This window comes from Oncorhynchus gorbuscha, linkage group LG15, assembly GCF_021184085.1.
Source record: "Oncorhynchus gorbuscha isolate QuinsamMale2020 ecotype Even-year linkage group LG15, OgorEven_v1.0, whole genome shotgun sequence".
In the NCBI taxonomy this organism is placed as follows: domain Eukaryota; kingdom Metazoa; phylum Chordata; class Actinopteri; order Salmoniformes; family Salmonidae; genus Oncorhynchus; species Oncorhynchus gorbuscha.
Window position 1 is genome coordinate 50,523,616 of NC_060187.1, and position 19,712 is coordinate 50,543,327.

General features: G+C 44.7%; 1 protein-coding gene across 5 annotated transcripts in view; it reads right to left on the minus strand.

Annotated features, from left to right (window-relative positions):
- LOC123997461 (calmodulin-regulated spectrin-associated protein 2-like) overlaps positions 1 to 19,712 on the minus strand; it is an 84,287-nt gene that overhangs the window by 20,610 nt on the left and 43,965 nt on the right. For all 5 annotated transcript variants that reach the window (XM_046301728.1, XM_046301726.1, XM_046301727.1 and 2 more), the window contains 4 exons: positions 16,760 to 16,924; positions 15,508 to 15,588; positions 1,219 to 1,360; positions 503 to 642 (listed from right to left, as the gene is read on the minus strand). In XM_046301728.1, coding sequence (XP_046157684.1) covers positions 503 to 642; positions 1,219 to 1,360; positions 15,508 to 15,588; positions 16,760 to 16,924 — 528 coding nt within the window. The remainder of the gene's footprint in view (positions 1 to 502; positions 643 to 1,218; positions 1,361 to 15,507; positions 15,589 to 16,759; positions 16,925 to 19,712) is intronic.

Sequence of the window (19,712 nt, forward strand, 5' to 3'; positions counted from 1 at the left end):
TTACAGGATCCATTTCAGACAGATCCCATTTTCCACCAGGCTTTCTCCAGCTGTATTACATAATATGAATATACACGAATCACCAACTCTGGCAATGCTGCACACACTGTAGCTGCCAAGCCTACAGCCTAGTTTGACCCATTGTCCTTAGCTCTTGGACTATCTTCCTTCCAAATGTATTATTTTCTTTGCAAAATCTCCTGAAACTTTTGCTGCCCTTTAAAAATGAACAATTCAAACAGAGTTGGCTGAACTCTGTGTGCAGTAACACCTCCACACTACTGAGCTGAGCCAAGCCATGCTGAGCTGTACTGCGCTGGCGTGGTTACACATGCAGTCTAGTTGCTGGAACGGTGCGGGAAAGGACCAAGTGAAAACAAAATATCCCAGCCAACACTGTACGGTATAGACACAATAGTGTGAAAAGGGTATACATTTGTACCTCCAGAGATTCTTTCAAAAAACACACTTCAAAAGCCATAACTTTGCCTTGTGGACTTACTTTGACTGAAGAGGAAGTGTAGACCATGTCCTCCAGACTGAAGTGGCAGCAGCGGTTGAGGTGCTGCTGACAGAACTCCTGCACCAGCTGCAGGTTGTACAGGCTGTCCACCAGTGACATGCTCTCCTTAAGGCAGATATCTGACAGGGACAGGCCACATGGACACATAATTGGCTAAGTTGGTCAAAGTGGGTCTGAGAGACGAGTGATGCACAAATCTCTTGGAAGTGAATCAGAAAGTGAATATCCGTTAGGAGTAGGGCTTCTGAAGGTAAGGTATTTGTCCCTTCTTTGTATGGGATTGACCAATCAGGGATGAGAATACTGGATGTTTTCCAGAAGGTAATCAAGCCGTTTTGATGCGAAAACAGAATCTTATGGAGTGCCTTTCAATCAATCATCACTCTGAATTTGGGGTACTGAGCCTTGTGTGTGTGTGTGTCCATATGAGATCCCATCCACTTCATCAGTGGGTTGATGGTTGATGAGATTAAGGGTGAGTTGAGACTTGATGTTCATCACTAATGGATGGCTCAATCACTCCTCCTGGAACATGAAAGGCTAGCCAGGGGAGAGCCCTTAACACCTTCAGGCTAAGTGATTGAATAACTCCGACAGCTATAGGCCTCTCAAAAAGGTAATGTGTTGATAGGGAACCACAGACACCCCCCGTCCCCACGGTCAGAATACAGTTTAGTGCTGTCTAGTTAGTGTACCTTCCAGTTTGACTAGCTGTGGGCAGTAGAAGTGCAGCAGAGTGGCCAGGGCGCAGCCGTCAGTGGTGTCCTTCAACAGGTTGTCCACGGGGGGGATCCAGGGCACCTGCTGTGCCACCGCCTGCTCCTTCCTGTAGCGAGCCTGGAGCACCACAGGGAAGACAGACAGACAGACAATGGGTCTGGGGATGGAGATAGATGGCGCAAGGGAGATTCATACACACACGGACAGACAAAGAAATACACTGGCAGAGGCGGACATGTGGGAATGCAGATTTCCATATCGATGGAGTGCATCTCTCATTGGAGTTGAAGAAGGATGATATTGTATCATGCAGGGACTAACGACACACAAACCATGGGAATACTTAATCGGACCTCAAAACATGACAATGTAATATCGACTTCATAATCGAGAACATCACCATGCATCAATCAGATGTTCAGTAACCTCCAAGTAACACAAATGATCTTTTAATGAAATCAAATTCAGGGAAACAGAGTTAACCGGACACAAAAAAGCAACACCAATAACTGCAATCACATGCTGACGTTCACTTGTGGAATGATGACATTTACTACGGTGAGTCACCATGGAGACACTATGGAGATGGCGGTGAGAGACATTTCACTATGGAAATGGACAGATGGAAGAGGAACATATAAGCTGGTCATCTGACTTACAGGCACTAGTTTCATGTACCATTTGGTCGGAGACTTGAGGAGCAAGACAGAGAGAGAGAGAAGGAAATACAGAGACACATAGGAGAGAGTGGAGATCGAGCGATACATGGACAGAGGGGCATAGAGAGCGAGAGAGAAACTACTAAAATACTTTGGGTATTTTTTTTGCCATGCTGGCTAAAATGTCAAATAGAGGATTCTCTCATGTCAAACAGACATCTTTCCTTGAGACAGCTAGTAGAGTACAGCCGCAGCAGCAACCAGGGGGATTTGAACCAGGGGGATTTGTCATGAATCCTAAATTGTGACTTTTCTCCTAGTTGAAGAAAAACAATCAATGTTTGTGTATTTGTACTGCGTTTGCGTGCTTGCAGTCTGTTTGCCTGCAATGGTGCTGAAATTGCTTTATGCTGCCTTCAGTGACACTGGCCCTTTTTGTGTCTGTTTCCAAAGGTTTGAGACAAGTATTACAGTACATTGGCAATAAGTGTTGACTGAGTTTGTGTCAAGTCTGACATGACATGTTTCTCACATACTTTCAAGGCTACATCAAAGGTGCGTTTTGTAAGAATCACTCCTATTTGGTGGCAAAGGCTTTCTTAAACACCAACCGTCAATGGTAGCAAAACAACTAACCTACAGTACATTTTGAATGTTGCAGTTCCAGGTTGATGAAAAGGTCAGATTCTTGCAGTCCCGGCTGATTGAATAGCACTGTTCTTTGAATACTAATGTGAGTCATTCATAGACTGACCTCAAAGGCTCACAATAAGAGATATGTGCCATACTTCGTGAAATGAAAGACTAGAAGGTATAATCTCATTCACAGGCAATCTATTGATCACGCTGATCTTTCATTGCGTTGACTGGAGAATTTATTCAACCACACTACAACCAAGCCGAGGTCTTGAAAAGTCTTTGGTTTGGCCGTGTTACTTGTGAAACTCTAACCAGTGTTTAGGTTTCAAACAATTTAGCTACATTTTGTTTTTTTGAACAAAGTATACAGAGATCCTTACGGTTTAGCAAGAACAACTTCTGGTGTCTGAGTGAGTCCAGACAGTGAGAGTAGGATTGCAGCGACACATAGTGGCAGAGCATGAGGACTAGCGATAACTTAGTACACCTTTATTCAAAGAGATACAGTTCAAATGGATCAAACCCACAATTGCTGAAATCATAATAACGGCTAGTAGGCATTAATTCACCTCTCCAGGCACAGATGGCCCATAACATACTGCTTAATTGACACAGCAGAATAAACACAAGCAGAACATTTGGCAGGGGGAGACTGGGGAGTGTGTGTGGGAAGGGGGGTTGGTGGTGGTTATGGAGTGCCAGTAGGCATGTCCCAGCAATGACCCAGGTTGTGGGACTATGGCAGGAAAGGCTATGTCAGGGCTAAACCACAGCTAAAAGACAGGGCAGGGCCTCCAGGGTGGCGCAGTGGTTAAGGGCGCTGTACTGCAGCACTAGCTGTGTCACCAGATACTCTGGGTTCGCGCCCAGGCTCTGTCGTAACCGGCCGCGACCGGGAGGTCCGTGGGGCGACGCACAATTGGCCTAGCGTCGTCCGGGTTAGGGAGGGTTTGGCCGGTAGGGATATCATTGTCTCATCGCGCACCAGCGACTCCTGTGGCGGGCCGGGCGCAGTGCATGCTAACCAAGGTTGCCAGGTGCACGGTGTTTCCTCCGACACATTGGTGCGGATGGCTTCCGGGTTGGATGCAAGCTGTGTTAAGAAGCAGTTGGGTTGGTTGGGTTGTGTATCGGAGGACGCATGACTTTCAACCTTCGTCTCTCCCGAGCCCGTATGGGAGTTGTAGCAATGAGACAAGATAGTAGCTACTAACAATTGGATACCATGAAATTGGGAAGAAAAAGGGGTAAAATATATATTTTTTTTAAAGACAGGGCAGCCACGACCACCACTAAAATCCCCTAAAGAGCGCTTAGGCTTAGCCCCAATCCCAACCATCCACCACCACATCAATCAACTCGCTGTCCTGACAGTGTTCTCCCTCTATGACAAATCACATCTTCTCCAACCAGACATCCCGCACAGATTTGCAACTTAAAGGGATTACTTCTCTTAGTTCTATTTTTTTGCCTTTGACTCCACATTGACCACAAGTATTTATTGTGTTTCGCAGCGTACTGTGCTGCAGCTTAAAATAAACCCTGGGTCGCCCCACACAGCTCTTCTTTGTTCCGATGACTGCAGCACATCTGTCCGTGGACGGTACACGTCCCTCAACGAAGTCAGCGACTCAAAGAGCGTGACCGATTTAGGAGGTGTCTGGAGCTAGCATCCAGGTCAGAGTGCCGGGGGGAGGCGGAGAGGGAGAGGGAGCTGGAGAGAGAGAATGTGTATCTTTTTACTGAATGCGGGCCTTTTAACTGAAGAATTTGTTTGCTTCATATGATTGTGTTTTGCGTTTCGTGTTTTGTATTTGCTTTTCATGTATTGTGTAATTGATGTTTATATAGATACAGTAAGTATTGTGTAATTGATGTGTATATAGATACTGTATGTATTGTGTAATTGATGTGTATATAGGTACAGTATGTATTATGTATATAGATACCGTGTATATAGATACCGTATGTATTGTGTAATTGATGTGTATATAGATTCCGTATGTATTGTGTAATTGATGTGTATATAGATACAGTATTGTTTTGTGTAATTATGTGTATATAGATACAGTATGTATTGTGTAATTGTTGTTTTTTGATGTGTTCATGCAGGGATCATCTGCGAAAGAGACAGTGGTCTCAGCATGACTCCCTGCTTAAATAAAGGTTAAATAAAAAAGATATATATTTAGCAGACATTACAAGTCCAGCACAGCTCACTGTACCCTTGTATGCCATCGCTAGCCTGTGATGCCTCATATACTATAGCTGCTTAACAAGTGGTATACAGAAGATAGCCCTATTTGGTAGAAGATCAAGTCCATATTATGACAGCTCAAATAAGCAAAGAAACCATTACAGTCCATCATTACTGTAAGACATGAAGGTCAATACAGAACATTTCAAGAACTTTGAAAGTTTCTTCAAGTGTAGTTGCAAAAACCATCAAGCTCTATGATGAAACTGGCTCTCAAGAGAACCGCCACAGGAAAGGAAGACCCAGAGTTACCTCTGCTACAGAGGATAAGTTCATTAGAGTTACCAGCCTCAGAAATTGCAGCCCATATAAAAGCTTCACAGAGTTCAAGTAACAGACACATCTCAACATCAACTGTGTGAATGGTCGAAACGCTGCAAAGAAATCACTACCAAAGGACACCAATAAGAAGAAGAAACTTGCTTTGGTCTGAAGAGTCGAAATTTGAGACGTTTGGTTCAAACCACCATGTCTTTGTGAGACGCAGAGTAGGTGAAAGGATGATCTTCGCATGTGTGGTTCCCACCGTGAAGCATGGAGGAGGAGGTGTGATGGCGTGCGGGTGCTTTGCTGGAGACACTGTCTTTGATTTATTTAGAATTCAAGGCACACAACCGGCATGGCTACCACAGCATTCTGCAGCGATACGCCATCCCATCTGGTTTGCGCTTAGTGGGATTATCATTTGTTTTTCAACAGGACATTGTTGAACACACCCAACACACATAAGAAGGAGAGTGATGGAATGCTGCATCAGATAACCTGGCCTCCACAATCACCTGACCTCAACCCAATTGAGATGGTTTGGGATGAGTTGGACAGCAGAGTGAAGGAAAAGCAACCATCAAGTGCTCAGCATATGTGGGAACTCCTTCAAGACTGTTGGAAAAGCATTCCAGGAGAAGCTGGTTGAGAGAATGTAAAGAATGTGCAAAGCTGTCATCAAAGCAAAGGGTGGCTACTTTGAAGAATCTAAAATAGAACATATATTTAGATTTCTTTAACACCTTTTTGGTTACTACATGTTTCCATATGTGTTTTTTCATAGTTTTAATGACTTCACTATTATTCTACAATTATTCTACAATGCTGCAGTAGTTTATGTGTCGGGGGGCTAGGGTCAGTTTGTTATATCTGGAGTACCTCTCCTGTCCTATTCGGTGTCCTGTGTGAATCTAAGTGTGCGTTCTCTAATTCTCTCCTTCTCTCTTTCTTTCTCTTTCTCGGGGGACCTGATCCCTAGGACCATGCCCCAGGACTACCTGACATGATGACTCCTTGCTGTCCCCAGTCCACCTGGCCATGCTGCTGCTCCAGTTTCAACTGACCTGAGCCCTAGGACCGTGCCCCAGGACTACCTGACATGATGACTCCTTGCTGTCCCCAGTCCAGCTGACTGTGCTGCTGCTCCAGTTTCAACTGTTCTGCCTTATTATTATTCGACCATGCTGGTCATTTATGAACATTTGAACATCTTGGCCATGTTCTGTTATAATCTCCACCCGGCACAGCCAGAAGAGGACTGGCCACCCCACATAGCCTGGTTCCTCTCTAGGTTTCTTCCTAGGTTTTGGCATTTCTAGGGAGTTTTTCCTAGCCACCGTGCTTCTACACCTGCATTGCTTGCTGTTTGGGGTTTTAGGCTGGGTTTCTGTACAACACTTTGAGATATCAGCTGATGTATGAAGGGCTATATAAATACATTTGATTTGATTTGATAGAAAATAGGAAAAAATAAAGAAAAACCTTGAATAAGTAGGTGTGTCCAAACTTTTGACTGGTACTGTGCATGTGCCAGTACAATGTCATAGTAACATGGTTACAGTAACAACTATTGAGAAACTTGTTAGGCAACTTTACTTGTAATAAGTGAAGGGTCAGGGAATCAGACAGGCCTATAACCAGACTCAGAGGTGCTTTTCATGAAGATAGAGGGGTTAAAGTGAGTCATCCACAGTGCTGCAGTCATGTTCACATACATTATATATACCAAAGTATGTGGACACCCATTCAAATGAGTGGATTCGGCTATTTTAGCCAAATGCGTTGCTGACAGGTGAATAAAATTGAGCACACATCCATGCAATCTCCATATACAAACATTGGCAGTAGAATGGCTTTACTGAAGAGCTCAGTGATTTTCAACGTGGCACCATCATAGGATGCCACCTTTCCAACAAGTCAGTTCGTCAAATTTCTGCTCTGCTAGAGCTGCCCCGGTCAACTGTAAGTGCTGTTATTGTGAAGTGGAAATGTCTAGGAGCAACAACGGCTCAGCCGCAAAGTGGTAGGCCACACAAGCTCACAGAACGGGGTCGCCGAGTGCTGTAGCACGTAGCCCGTAAAAACTGTCTGTCCTTGGTTGCAACACTCACTACTGAATTACAAACTCAGAACTGTTCATCAGGAAATTCATGAAATGGGTTTCCATGGCCGAGCTGCAGCACACGTGCATTGCCAAGCGTCGGCTGGAGTGGTGTAAAGATCGACACAATTGGACTCTGGAACAGTGAACATGCATGGAATCACACTTCACCATCTGGCAGTCCAACGGACTAATCTGGGTTTGGCAGATGCCAGGAGAATGCTAGTTGTCCCGATGCATAGTGCCAAATGTAAAGCTTGGTGGAGAAAGAATTAACGGTCTGGGGCTGTTTTTCATGGTTCGGGCTAGGCCCCTTAGTTCCAGTGAAGGGAAATCTTAACAGCATACAATGACATTCTAGACAATTCTGTGCTTCGAACTTTGTGGCAACATTTTGGGGAAGGCCCTTTCCTGCTTCAGCATGTCAATTTGCACTGGTTTGACCCTCCTTTGGCAGCAATAACTTCAACCAAACGTTTTCTGTAGTTGCGGATCAGACCTGCACAACGGTCAGGAAGAATTTTGGACCATTCCTCTTCACAAAACTGTTTCAGTTCAGCAATATTCTTGTGATGTCTGGTGTGAACTGCTCTCTTGAGGTCATGCCACAGCATCTCAATTGGGTTGAGTTCTTGACTGAGCCTCTCCAGAAGGCGTATTTTCTTCTGTTGAAGCCATTCTGTTGTTGATTTACTTCTGTGTTTTGGGTCGTTGTCCTGTTGCATTACCCAACTTCTGTTGAGCTTCAATTGGCGGACAGATAGCCTTACATTCTCCTGCAAAATGTCTTGATAAATGTGGGAATTCATTTTTCCATCAATGATAGCAAGCTGTCCAGGCCCAGAGGCAGTAAAGCAGGCCCAAACCATTATGCCCCCTCCACCATACTTTACAGTTGGGATGAGGTTTTGATGTTGGTGTGCTGTGCCTTTTTTTCTCCACACATAGTGTTGTGTGTTCCATCCAAACAACTCAACTTTAGTTTAATCTGTCCACAGACTATTTTGCCCGTAGCGCTGTGGAACATCCAGGTGCTCTTTTTGAATACTTCAGACGTGCAGCAATGTTTGTTTTTTTTGACAGCAGTGGCTTCTTCCGTGGTGTCCTCCCATGAACACCATTCTTGTTTAGTGTTTTACGTATCGTAGATTTGTCAACAGAGATGTTAGCATGTTCCAGAGATTTCTGTAAGTCTTTAGCTGACACTCTAGGATTCTTCTTAACCTCATTGAGCATTCTGTGCTGTGCTCTTGCAGTCATCTTTGCAGGACGGCCACTCCTAGGGAGAGTAGCAACAGTGCTGAACTTTCTCCATCAAGGCTTTTAGAGGTAATTTTGTAACCTTTTCCAGCTTTATGCAAGTCAACACTTTCTCGCCACACGTTTTCCGGCGGCTCTGGCAGCAATGCACTGCCAGCTCCCGGGGGCAATCTTCTGAGATCTGTTTTGTTCGAGGCATGGTTCACATCAGGCAATGCTTATTGTGAATAGCAAACAAAAATTTTGTGAGTGTTTTTTATAGGGCAAGGCAGCTCTAACCAACATGTCAAATATAGTTTCATTGATTGGTCTCCAGGTTAGATGACTCCTGACTCCAATTAGCTTTTGGAGAAGTCATTAGCCTAGGGGTTCACAAACATTTTCCAACCTACACTATAAATGTTTAAATGGTGTTTTTAGTTTAAGCACAGTATGTTTGTCTATTGTTGTGACTTAGACGAAGATCAAATCAAATTTGATGACCAATTGATGCAGAAATACAGGAAATTCCAAAGGGTTCACATACTTTCCCTTGCCACTGTAGATCTGGTAAAACACATTACTTCTCATACTCTGAGACGTATGTTTTGTTGTATATTGTCCCTGCCAAACACACACAAACAGTCAGGTGTCTAGCCTATCAGGCAGCACTTCGTGCAAGGTCTCTGCAGGCACATACACGTCTGTTCTGGAATGGGACATCTGCCTTGCCGCAGTGGCATAGCCTCCTGGGAACTATCCAAGATTTTCTCAAGGCTCCTTTATAGACATACCTTCTCTCCAGGTTCACTAAAGGTGTTGTGTCACAATTACCACACAAACTGTGCCCTCCTCTGGATGGGAGGCCCAGCCAAAGTATGAAAAGAAAGACTACTATATGTTCGCAACAATTTAATGGGTAAGCCAACATTTTGGCACACTATGCCTTCTTCAGGCTTTCTTAAGGTCCAGCCACGGTAAAAGGATGGCGTGTTTAGATGGGAAAGCAAAGAAGACTGAGGAAGGGATGGGGAGATGAGAGGAGGGGGAGAGAAGAGAATGGGAGAGGAGGGAAATAAGGAGAGGGAAAAAAGGAGTAGAAGACAGAAGAGAAGTAGAGAAGAGGAGAGAGGAGGGCAACAGAGCAGAGAGAATGACATCATCTCTCTCTCTCTCTCTCTCTCTCTCTCTCTATTGTCACTTTTGCTGTGTCAGAGGCCATGTTACCATGTCAACCCTGCTGCTCGGCAGACCATAATACTGAACCAGCCTACCTGTGATGACAGAGCATGATTCAGCTGGTACAACAGACACGCAAACAGCCTGTCATAAGGCATTAGAGTCTGCACGTAGCGAGACGCAACAACTCCTAGATAGGTAGCCAGTTTAGTTTCTGACCTGTGTGACCCCAGACTAAATGACAGTTGTCTTTGTAATTAGCATTGAAACGACTTGACTGTGTGGGGTGTGAAGAAAGTAGGAGAGAAAGTACAGTAGCTGTTTGTGCCAATGGCGTGACAATTAACATCTGCCTGTACTGGGTCTGAAGTTCAAATGTATGCAGATGATACAGTGATATATGTGCATGCAAAGAGCAAACAACAAGCTGCACAAGAACTCACTACTGTAATGGTCCAGGATACAAAGTGGCTCAGTGACTCATGTTTGCATCTCAATGTGAAGAAAAAAACTGTCTGCATGTTCTAAACAAAGAGGGCAACTGATGCTACTGAGCCAGATGTCTATGTGTCAGGGGAGGAGCTGACACATACCTTGGCATCATACGTAATTCCAACCTCCTCTGCTCTCATCCTTCTAGATCTATCGGCTGCCTTCGATACTGTGAACCATCAGATCCTCCTCTCCACCCTCTCCGAGTTGGGCATCTCCGGCGCGGCCCACGCTTGGATTGCGTCCTACCTGACAGGTCGCTCCTACCAGGTGGCGTGGCGAGAATCTGTCTCCTCACCACGCGCTCTCACCACTGGTGTCCCCCAGGGCTCTGTTCTTGGCCCTCTCCTATTCTCGCTATACACCAAGTCACTTGGCTCTGTCATAACCTCACATGGTCTCTCTTATCATTGCTATGCAGACGACACACAATTAATCTTCTCCTTTCCCCCTTCTGATGACCAGGTGGCGAATCGCATCTCTGCATGTCTGGCAGACATATCAGTGTGGATGACGGATCACCACCTCAAGCTGAACCTCGGCAAGACGGAGCTGCTCTTCCTCCCGGGAAGGACTGCCCGTTCCATGATCTCGCCATCACGGTTGACAACTCCATTGTGTCCTCCTCCCAGAGCGCCAAGAACCTTGGCGTGATCCTGGACAACACCCTGTCGTTCTCAACCAACATCAAGGCGGTGGCCCGTTCCTGTAGGTTCATGCTCTACAACATCCGCAGAGTACGACCCTGCCTCACACAGGAAGCGGCGCAGGTCCTAATCCAGGCACTTGTCATCTCCCGTCTGGATTACTGCAACTCGCTGTTGGCTGGGCTCCCTGCCTGTGCCATTAAACCCCTTCAACTCATCCAGAACGCCGCAGCCCGTCTGGTGTTCAACCTTCCCAAGTTCTCTCACGTCACCCCGCTCCTCCGTTCTCTCCACTGGCTTCCAGTTGAAGCTCGCATCCGCTACAAGACCATGGTGCTTGCCTACGGAGCTGTGAGGGGAACGGCACCTCAGTACCTCCAGGCTCTGATCAGGCCCTACACCCAAACAAGGGCACTGCGTTCATCCACCTCTGGCCTGCTCGCCTCCCTACCACTGAGGAAGTACAGCTCCCGCTCAGCCCAGTCAAAACTGTTCGCTGCCCTGGCCCCCCAATGGTGGAACAAACTCCCTCACGACGCCAGGACAGCGGAGTCAATCACCACCTTCCGGAGACACCTGAAACCCCACCTCTTTAAGGAATACCTAGGATAGGATAAGTAATCCCTCTCACCCCCCCCCCTAAGTTTTAGATGCACTATTGTTAAGTGACTGTCCCACTGGATGTCATAAGGTGAATGCACCAATTTGTAAGTCGCTCTGGATAAGAGCGTCTGCTAAATGACTTAAATGTAATGTAATGTAAAAAGCAGGTGAAAAAGGCAGCAGAACCACAAGGTCTGCCATGAGAGGTGACAGTATAGTTCCCTTAAGGAAAAGCACCTTTAGTCAATCTGCTTTCTCTTGTGAGAGCTTCCCATGCCTGGAACACACTGCCATCAGACAAACAGAACTGCACCACCTATCGCACCTTCACAAAAAAAACATTAAAGGCCAATCAGACTTGTGAACATAATTCCTAGCTGTGTATTGTCGCTTTCCATGTTGTCTGTAGCTTGCGAGGTGTGGAAACACGTTGTTTCTTTTATGTATTTTGTTTTGTTGCTCTTTGTGCTATTGCTCTGTCTGCATGCTACGTGTTGCTTGTCCTATGTTGCTCTGCATGTGTATTGTTATTGTAATTGTTTTTAATAACCCGCCCAGGGACTACGGTTGAAAATTAGCCGGCTGGCTAAAACCGGCACTTTTACGGAAACGTTGATTAATGTGCACTTTCCCTGTAAAAAAAATACAAATAAACTCAAAGATAGGATTTAGCAGGACCACACAAACAGATCTGGGATCAGGCTGAGAAAGGGAATTGCACAGAAATATTATGTTGTTCATGTTGAATGCTGCTATGTAACATACAGTATAAACATTGAGGCATAAATATGGAGAGATAGACACTGAGTATTCAAAACATTAAGAACATCTGCTATTTTCATAACAGAATGACCAGGTGAATCCAGGTTAAAGCTATGATCCCTTATTGATGTTACTTGTTAAATCCACTTCAGTCGGTGTAGGTGAAGGGGAGGAGACCGGTTAAGAAGGACTTTTATGCCTTGAGACAATTGAGACATGGATTGTGCATGTGTGCCATTCAGAGGGTCAATGGATAAGACAAAATATTTAAGTGCCTTGAAATTGGATACCACCTCCTCCCCTGTGTATCAAGAATGACCCACCACCCAAAGGAAATCTAGCCAACTTGACACAACTGGGGGAAGCATTGGAGTCAACATGGGCCAGCATCCCTGTGGAACGCTTTCGACACATTGTAGAGTCCATGCTCCGACGAATTGAGGCTGTTCTGAGGGAAAAAGGGAGAGGATGCATCTCAATATTAGGAAGGTGTTCCTAATGTTTGGTATACTCAGTGTATAAGTGACAGCAGAGGTTGAACCAATGACGTGTATAAACCCTGGATTGCTGATGCTATGTAATGACCAAGAGAGGCTTTGAAGCCACCAGCTGCCATATTGATACTCCCCAGAAGTGTATTGTATGTTTTATTTAGCTAGGCAAGTCAGCTATGAACAAATTCTTATTTTACAATGATGGCTTACCCCGGTCAAAACCTCCCCAAACCCAGACAACACTGGGCCAATTGAGCACTGCCCTATGGAACACTCAATCACGGCCAGTTGTGATACAGCTGGGGATCGAACCAGGGTCTGTAGTGACACCTCTAGCACTGAGATGCAGTGCCACTCAGTAGCCTTTTAAATGGAAGGTGCAGTCCTTAGAAATTCGTGGAATTCTATAGTATTTCAATAAAAAGGACAAAATTGGAAAATTACATTGTAGTGGGGATAGTAACATGAGTACTCTCTACAATAATACTTTAAGGAATATGTTTTTATATTATTTTTAGATCACATACTATAATTTAAAGTATGCATCAAGGTGTCTGTAATAGAACATAATTGGCAAAAACAAAATGTAGACATTAATAAATGCATTTTTATAGCTTCCAAAATATTTCTTTACACTGGAGGAGTACCAAAATGGCTCAGCGGTGCTTTCAATACAGCGCCCCTGTCAGTCATCCAGGGTTTATACACATAATTGGATTGAACTTGTAATTTTATCATTTTCAATTTGTATTAAGAAATTGAATTTGAATTCAATAGTTTTACATTGGCATTACACACGATTAATTACTAAATTCATACATGCAGTCACGTGCACAGATAGAGCCCTAGGGGTGCTGGAGTATCTGTCCTTTTGCCCTCCTATGGAAAAAGTGTCCTTTTGATCAGGGCTATTTTTTAAACTAATGAACCCCTCCCCGCCCTACTGCCCCCGGGAGCCGGCAGTGCATTGCTGCCAGAGCCGCAAAACGTGTGGCGAGAAAGTGTAACAATTTAACTTTAGACCGTCCCCTCGCCCATACCCGAAGGCGAACCAGGGACCCTCAGCACACATCAATAACTGACACCCACGAAGCATCGTTACCCATCGCTCCACAAAAGCCACGGCCCTTGCAGAGCAAGGGAACTACTACTTCAAGGTCTCAGAGCAAGTGACGTCACTGATTGAATCGCTATTTAGCGCGCACTGCTAACTAAGCTAGCCGTTTCACATTCGTTACAAAAGCATTTGCCCCAGTACTTTTCAATCCACTTTCAAAGCAGCAGCAGAAACAACGGGGCCAGTTACTTTGCAATTTTGCATTCTAGTTCAACATTTACCTGCTCTGTCGCCGTCTACCATTGAAAACTATTGAAGACTAGATGCAGAAAAGTATTATTTGTATTTGAGTGAAGTATTATTTGTATTTGAGTAATATGATTTCCTGAAAATTCTGAAACATTATCTACTCAGATGTTTTTTTTAAAACTACACTTACAGTGGCAGCCTACAATGCAATGCAATGCAAAAGAGTAATATGATTGGCCATTCAAGAAAAGGTTGAAGACCTCTGATCTAAAGGAAATAGCAATGGTGAACTTGATCAAATGTCTGGAGTTGTTTGCAGAATGTTTTCTTTTGCAGTGACAGTTGCTGTATCTGACTGTTTCGGGAAAAGACAAAAACAGTTGCAAATTGTGGAAGACATGTATACAAATAGTTTCAATTCAAGAATGTTTCGCTTTTTTCCCTTCCCGAACCTAAATATGCTGTACTGCCCGCAAATTCTGAAACATTGTCTACTCACTTCAAAGCAAAAGATCAACTGTCATTTCACATGTTAAATTCTACTGTAGCGTACAGTGCATTCGGAAAGTATTCAGACCCTTTGACTTTTTCACATTTTGTTAAGTTAGTCATTTTAAAATGGATCAAATTGTATTTTTCCCCCCTCATGTACACACAATACCCCATAATGACAAAGCAAAAAACAGGTTTTTGAACGAAAAAGATTTGTACATTTATTTAAAAAAAAAATGAAATATCACATTTGCATAAGTATTCAGTCCCTTTGCTATGAGACTTGAAAATGAAATCAGGCTCATCCTGAGGTGCATCAGGCGCATTGAGCTCAGGTGCATCCTAAGGTTGAGCTTAGGTGTATCCTTAGGTTGAGCTCAGGTGCATCCTAAGATTGAGCTCAGGTGCATCCTAAGGTTGAGCTCAGATGCATCCTAAGGTTGAGCTCAGATGCATCCTAAGGTTGAGCTCAGATGCATCCTAAGGTTGAGCTCAGATGCATCCTAAGGTTGAGCTCAGATGCATCCTAAGGTTGAGCTCAGATGCATCCTAAGGTTGAGCTCAGATGCATCCTAAGGTTGAGCTCAGATGCATCCTAAGGTTGAGCTCAGATGCATCCTAAGGTTGAGCTCAGATGCTTGTTAACTTGTTAAATCCACTGCAATCAGTGTAGATGAAGGGGAGGAGACAGGTTAAATAATTATTTTTAAGCCTTGAGACAATTGAGACATGGATTGTGTATGTGTGGCATTCAGTCATGTTCAGTTTTTATATGTTTTGGGGCATATTTTTAGTACGTACCGTTTATAAATGAGGCCCCGGCAGTGGTTCTAGTAAAGTTGTGGTTCTTTTTAAATCCCTTTCATCTGGGGTTCTAGCTTGTTTAACCTTTTTTTGTGCAGAAAATGAAGGCCTGTGTTTGAAAAAAATCACTTTGAGCACCAGCCCCATCAAATGTTCTGTGCACAGCACTGCATGCATTGAATTTGAAACAAGTGCTTATTTAATTGTAAGACCAGGTTATTCGAATGTAGAAGACGCTTCTGAAAGCAGAATCATAAGAGAGAGTGGGTAGGGGGAAGGAAGAAGACATAAGAAGACAAGAGAAAAGAGGAGAGGGAGGTACTCACCCCTGGCTTGCCAACTGGCTCAACACTCTGCATCTCTCTCCTCAGCTCCTGAGAAATGATATCTTTCAGATACTCATTTACCTAGAGAGAGAGAGAGAGGCAAGATAAAGATAAACCTAATCAGTTATTCAATGTTCTCATAACGTAACATCAATCTTGTAAATTGGAGGGCGTCCACCTTAGACTGTATAAAATCTAATTTTACAACATAATGTATGTCAAAAAACACAGTCCCTTCAAAACATTTTGAGCCTTCCAGCAATTTCCTTGATTTGAGTATTGGAGTTCATTGTTTCCTGGAGACTCCCACAGTTTGTCAACATCTGCAGAGTATACCACATGGTTCCCCCGAAATGTTCCATGACAACACCAATATATTTGACGTTTGGGTGTGTGTTGTGTCATGTGTTTGTGTGTATACTGTATGTCTGTGTACAGGTGTGAAGAGGTGCCTGTGTGCATCTGTAAAATGGATAGTATTCATGACTGTGTATTTTAGTGTACGAGTCTCCAGCAGGCCAGAGCTGGCAGCCCCCAAGTGTTCCCAGCAGTGGAATGTAAACAACAGCCTGTACTGGGCCATAAGGATGAGGAGGTGGAGTGTCTCCCTTGACTGGTTCAGCAGCACTCACTAAGCCTCCGTCCCAAATGGCACGCTATTCCCTATTTAGTGTGCAAATTTCTGCCCAGGGTCCATAGGGCTCTGGCCTGAAAATAATGCACTATACGTTCCATTTGGGACACAGACTAACACCCCCCTACTACTGTCACACTGCAGAGCCAGCTGCATAGGGACGGGCCCAGGGCAAGACCGTCTCCTCACAGGACAACATGCGCAGGCGGTCCCAATTCACTCCCTAGCTCTTCTCTGTTGATTCATTGTATTTGTTTACACAGGAAAAAAATATGCCAAGTATACAGTTACTAATAATATTTTGGAATTTTCAAAAACTTGAACCCTTCTCAGTAGACCTACTGATTTTCAGTGGATTTCCTGTCCTACATAGAGGAAAGAGAGAGCAGAGTAATAAGAACCAGTGTAGCACAGATTGGCTTAGCTAAGCTCAGTTCGGCTCCGTAGTGGGAAAAGGGAACAAATGTATGGTGTCCAGCTGGTCTCGACTGTAAATGGTCCTGTGTGTGTGTGTGTGTGTGTGTGTGTGTGTGTGTGTGTGTGTGTGTGTGTGTGTGTGTGTGTGTGTGTGTGTGTGTGTGTGTGTGTGTGCGCATTAAATGCCATGCAGATATCTACCTTGTTGATCCAGCTGGTCATGGCGTCCTCTGTGTCGTATGGGGTGTCGGCGTCTTCGTCGCTGTGGGAAGAGTACTGGAGGACGCACGCCACCACCTTCTCCAAGCTCACAGTCTCCACGGTGTACGCTGTCATCAGTGTGTCGATCACCGCCAGGTGGGCGCTCTGAAAGGAGACAAATTGAGCTCATTATGTACCGTGGAGTCATGGACCTCCTTCTAATATGGTTATGTAGCTTCCTTATACCCTCTGCACTTGTCAAATTGGCTAACTGTTACCATGGCCCTAGACATTGTTGGGGGGGCCAGGCACAGAAACACAAAGCAGCAAGGTAAAAACCTACACAAAGCATCAGTGTAAAAACCCAATTACCAGTGTGAAACCCCATATTGGAAAAACCCTATAAGAGTTTGGAATATGGTGGAATCTACAGAAGACCAGGCCTATCAGAAGGGTGTGGCCATCTTGATAAGACCTATCCAGATCTATCCAATCTACGAGGGGGCACAACAAGGATAGAGGAAAGGGAGTAGGTTATGGGAATGGAATTGAACCATGGAGTGCTATTCCTCCTCCACATATTGCCTGGCAGATCTGTCTCCAGTTGGCCGCTCCCCAGTGGCTGCTGCCCTGGAAACAGTTGGGTCCGTCCCTCGTTGTGCGACACAATTATATTTGTGTTCACGCACACTGACAGGGAGAGAGAGAGGGGCCTACACCAAGCCTGCAGCCTGAGTCAGGAGTTTAGAGTGTGTCTCTGTCTCAACCACAGGCTGAAATAGAACAGTAATATAATGTACCTCTAAGGTCTCAACATCCCACTATATAATATTAATATCATCATTCCTATTCATATTGGTTCTAGGAAATATAGGATGCTGGTGACACGTTTAGAGTGCATAATAAAGCTGTTGAAGACTTAAAGAAAGATGAATTACTATAATAAACACAAATTAAGAGGCACTACTTGCCCTGAGACATGGCTGTGTAGACTCATTAGAAGCCATATGCTGCCATGTTTTAGGGCAATGGCTACAGCAGAAGAATGTGGCGTATAGTACCCCGTCCCTACAGGCACTCCAAATGTCCGTTCAGCTCAAGGGCTTGACTGGCTCTGATTATAGCCATGTGCAGAGGCCTTCAGTGGAGTACAAACCCGTCAGAAACACACACACGCTAAAAGCAGAAGCCGCCCACGCCAAGCCAACAATGGATTCCCCAATGAATACACAGAGGCAATATGAAAAGTGACTCACCCCTTCCCCCTCCCCGTCATACTGGTGTCCATGTGTACAGCTCTGGCTAAAAGTAGTGTACGTTCGGACTCTGTCATACAAGAGCAGTATCCTGAAAGCCTTATAATGACAAAGACACTGGCTACCCTGCAATTATGTTATTTTAAGTCCCTCTGCACTGTAGCCAGGTCATGGTAGCGTGCTAGGAATATGGGACCAAATACAACACTTTTGACAAATGTATTTTCAGAATCTTTAGGGGTGAGACATGTCAATAATTTTGACCCCTACCTTTTTGAGAATATTTTGTATTACTTGTTTTTTAAAATCTCTTTCTCTGAGCAAATGTTCCTCTTTTTTTGCACAAAATGTAGCTCAGTACACAGTCATTATTTCTCATCTTTATCAAGTGTCAATATTTTCAAACCCCTCTGTATACTATCTGGGATGATGCATTACACCATGTGGAAGCCAAATGAAACCACTCGGCGGCAAAGAGACTTGAGTCATGGGTTAGGAATGTGTTCATTAGGCACCAAATAGAAGAAAACAGACTGAAATAGGGAGGGGCTACTTGAATTTGTCCAATAAGAAACACTCATTTTTGTTTCCCATTGCAAAACATTTTCCGTTGTGTGCCCTAATGGAGATGTGGCATACTCAATTCGGCTTCATTTCATGTTGGAAAAGTTTCTGTATAATATATACAGAGTACGCAGTGTACGACCCTGCCTCACACAGGAAGCGGCGCAGGTCCTAATCCAGGCACTTGTCATCTCCCGTCTGGATTACTGCAACTCGCTGTTGGCTGGGCTCCCTGCCTGTTTCATTAAACCCCTACAACTCATCCAGAACGCCGCAGCCCGTCTAGTGTTCAACCTTCCCAAGTTCTCTCACGTCACCCCGCTCCTCCGCTCTCTCCACTGGCTTCCAGTTGAAGCTCGCATCCGCTACAAGACCATGGTGCTTGCCTACGGAGCTGTGAGGGGAACGGCACCTCAGTACCTCCAGGCTCTGATCAGGCCCTACACCCAAATAAGGGCACTGCGTTCATCCACCTCTGGCCTGCTCGCCTCCCTACCACTGAGGAAGTACAGTTCCCGCTCAGCCCAGTCAAAACTGTTCGCTGCTCTGGCTCCCCAATGGTGGAACAAACTCCCTCACGACGCCAGGACAGCGGAGTCAATCACCACCTTCCGGAGACACCTGAAACCCCACCTCTTTAAGGAATACCTAGGATAGGATAAAGTAATCCTTCTCACCCCCCTTAAAATATTTAGATGCACTATTGTAAAGTGGTTGTTCCACTGGATGTCATAAGGTGAATGCACCAATTTGTAAGTCGCTCTGGATAAGAGCGTCTGCAAAATGACTTAAATGTAAATGTAAATGTATACCAGTGAATTTCCATATAAGGCCTAAATAGGGTTTGGAATAGTGGGGTAGGATTAGTCTGAGCCATATAGATAACGATTGAATCTAAACTGTTGGCTATGTAATCCCATTTTTCAGCAGCCATATGAAACAATGTTTTAGGTGAGTTTTGGGGGTAGGGTTACCTTATCCCATATCTATGATTAAGGGCAATTCCTGCTAACGCTAGCATTTCAATAAACTAACCTGCAAGCATTTCTATACGCAATCAGCACATGCTAACGCTAGTAGCCTTGCGGTAGCCGAGCCTGCGCTCGCATCTGTAGCAGTTTGTTACTGACTGT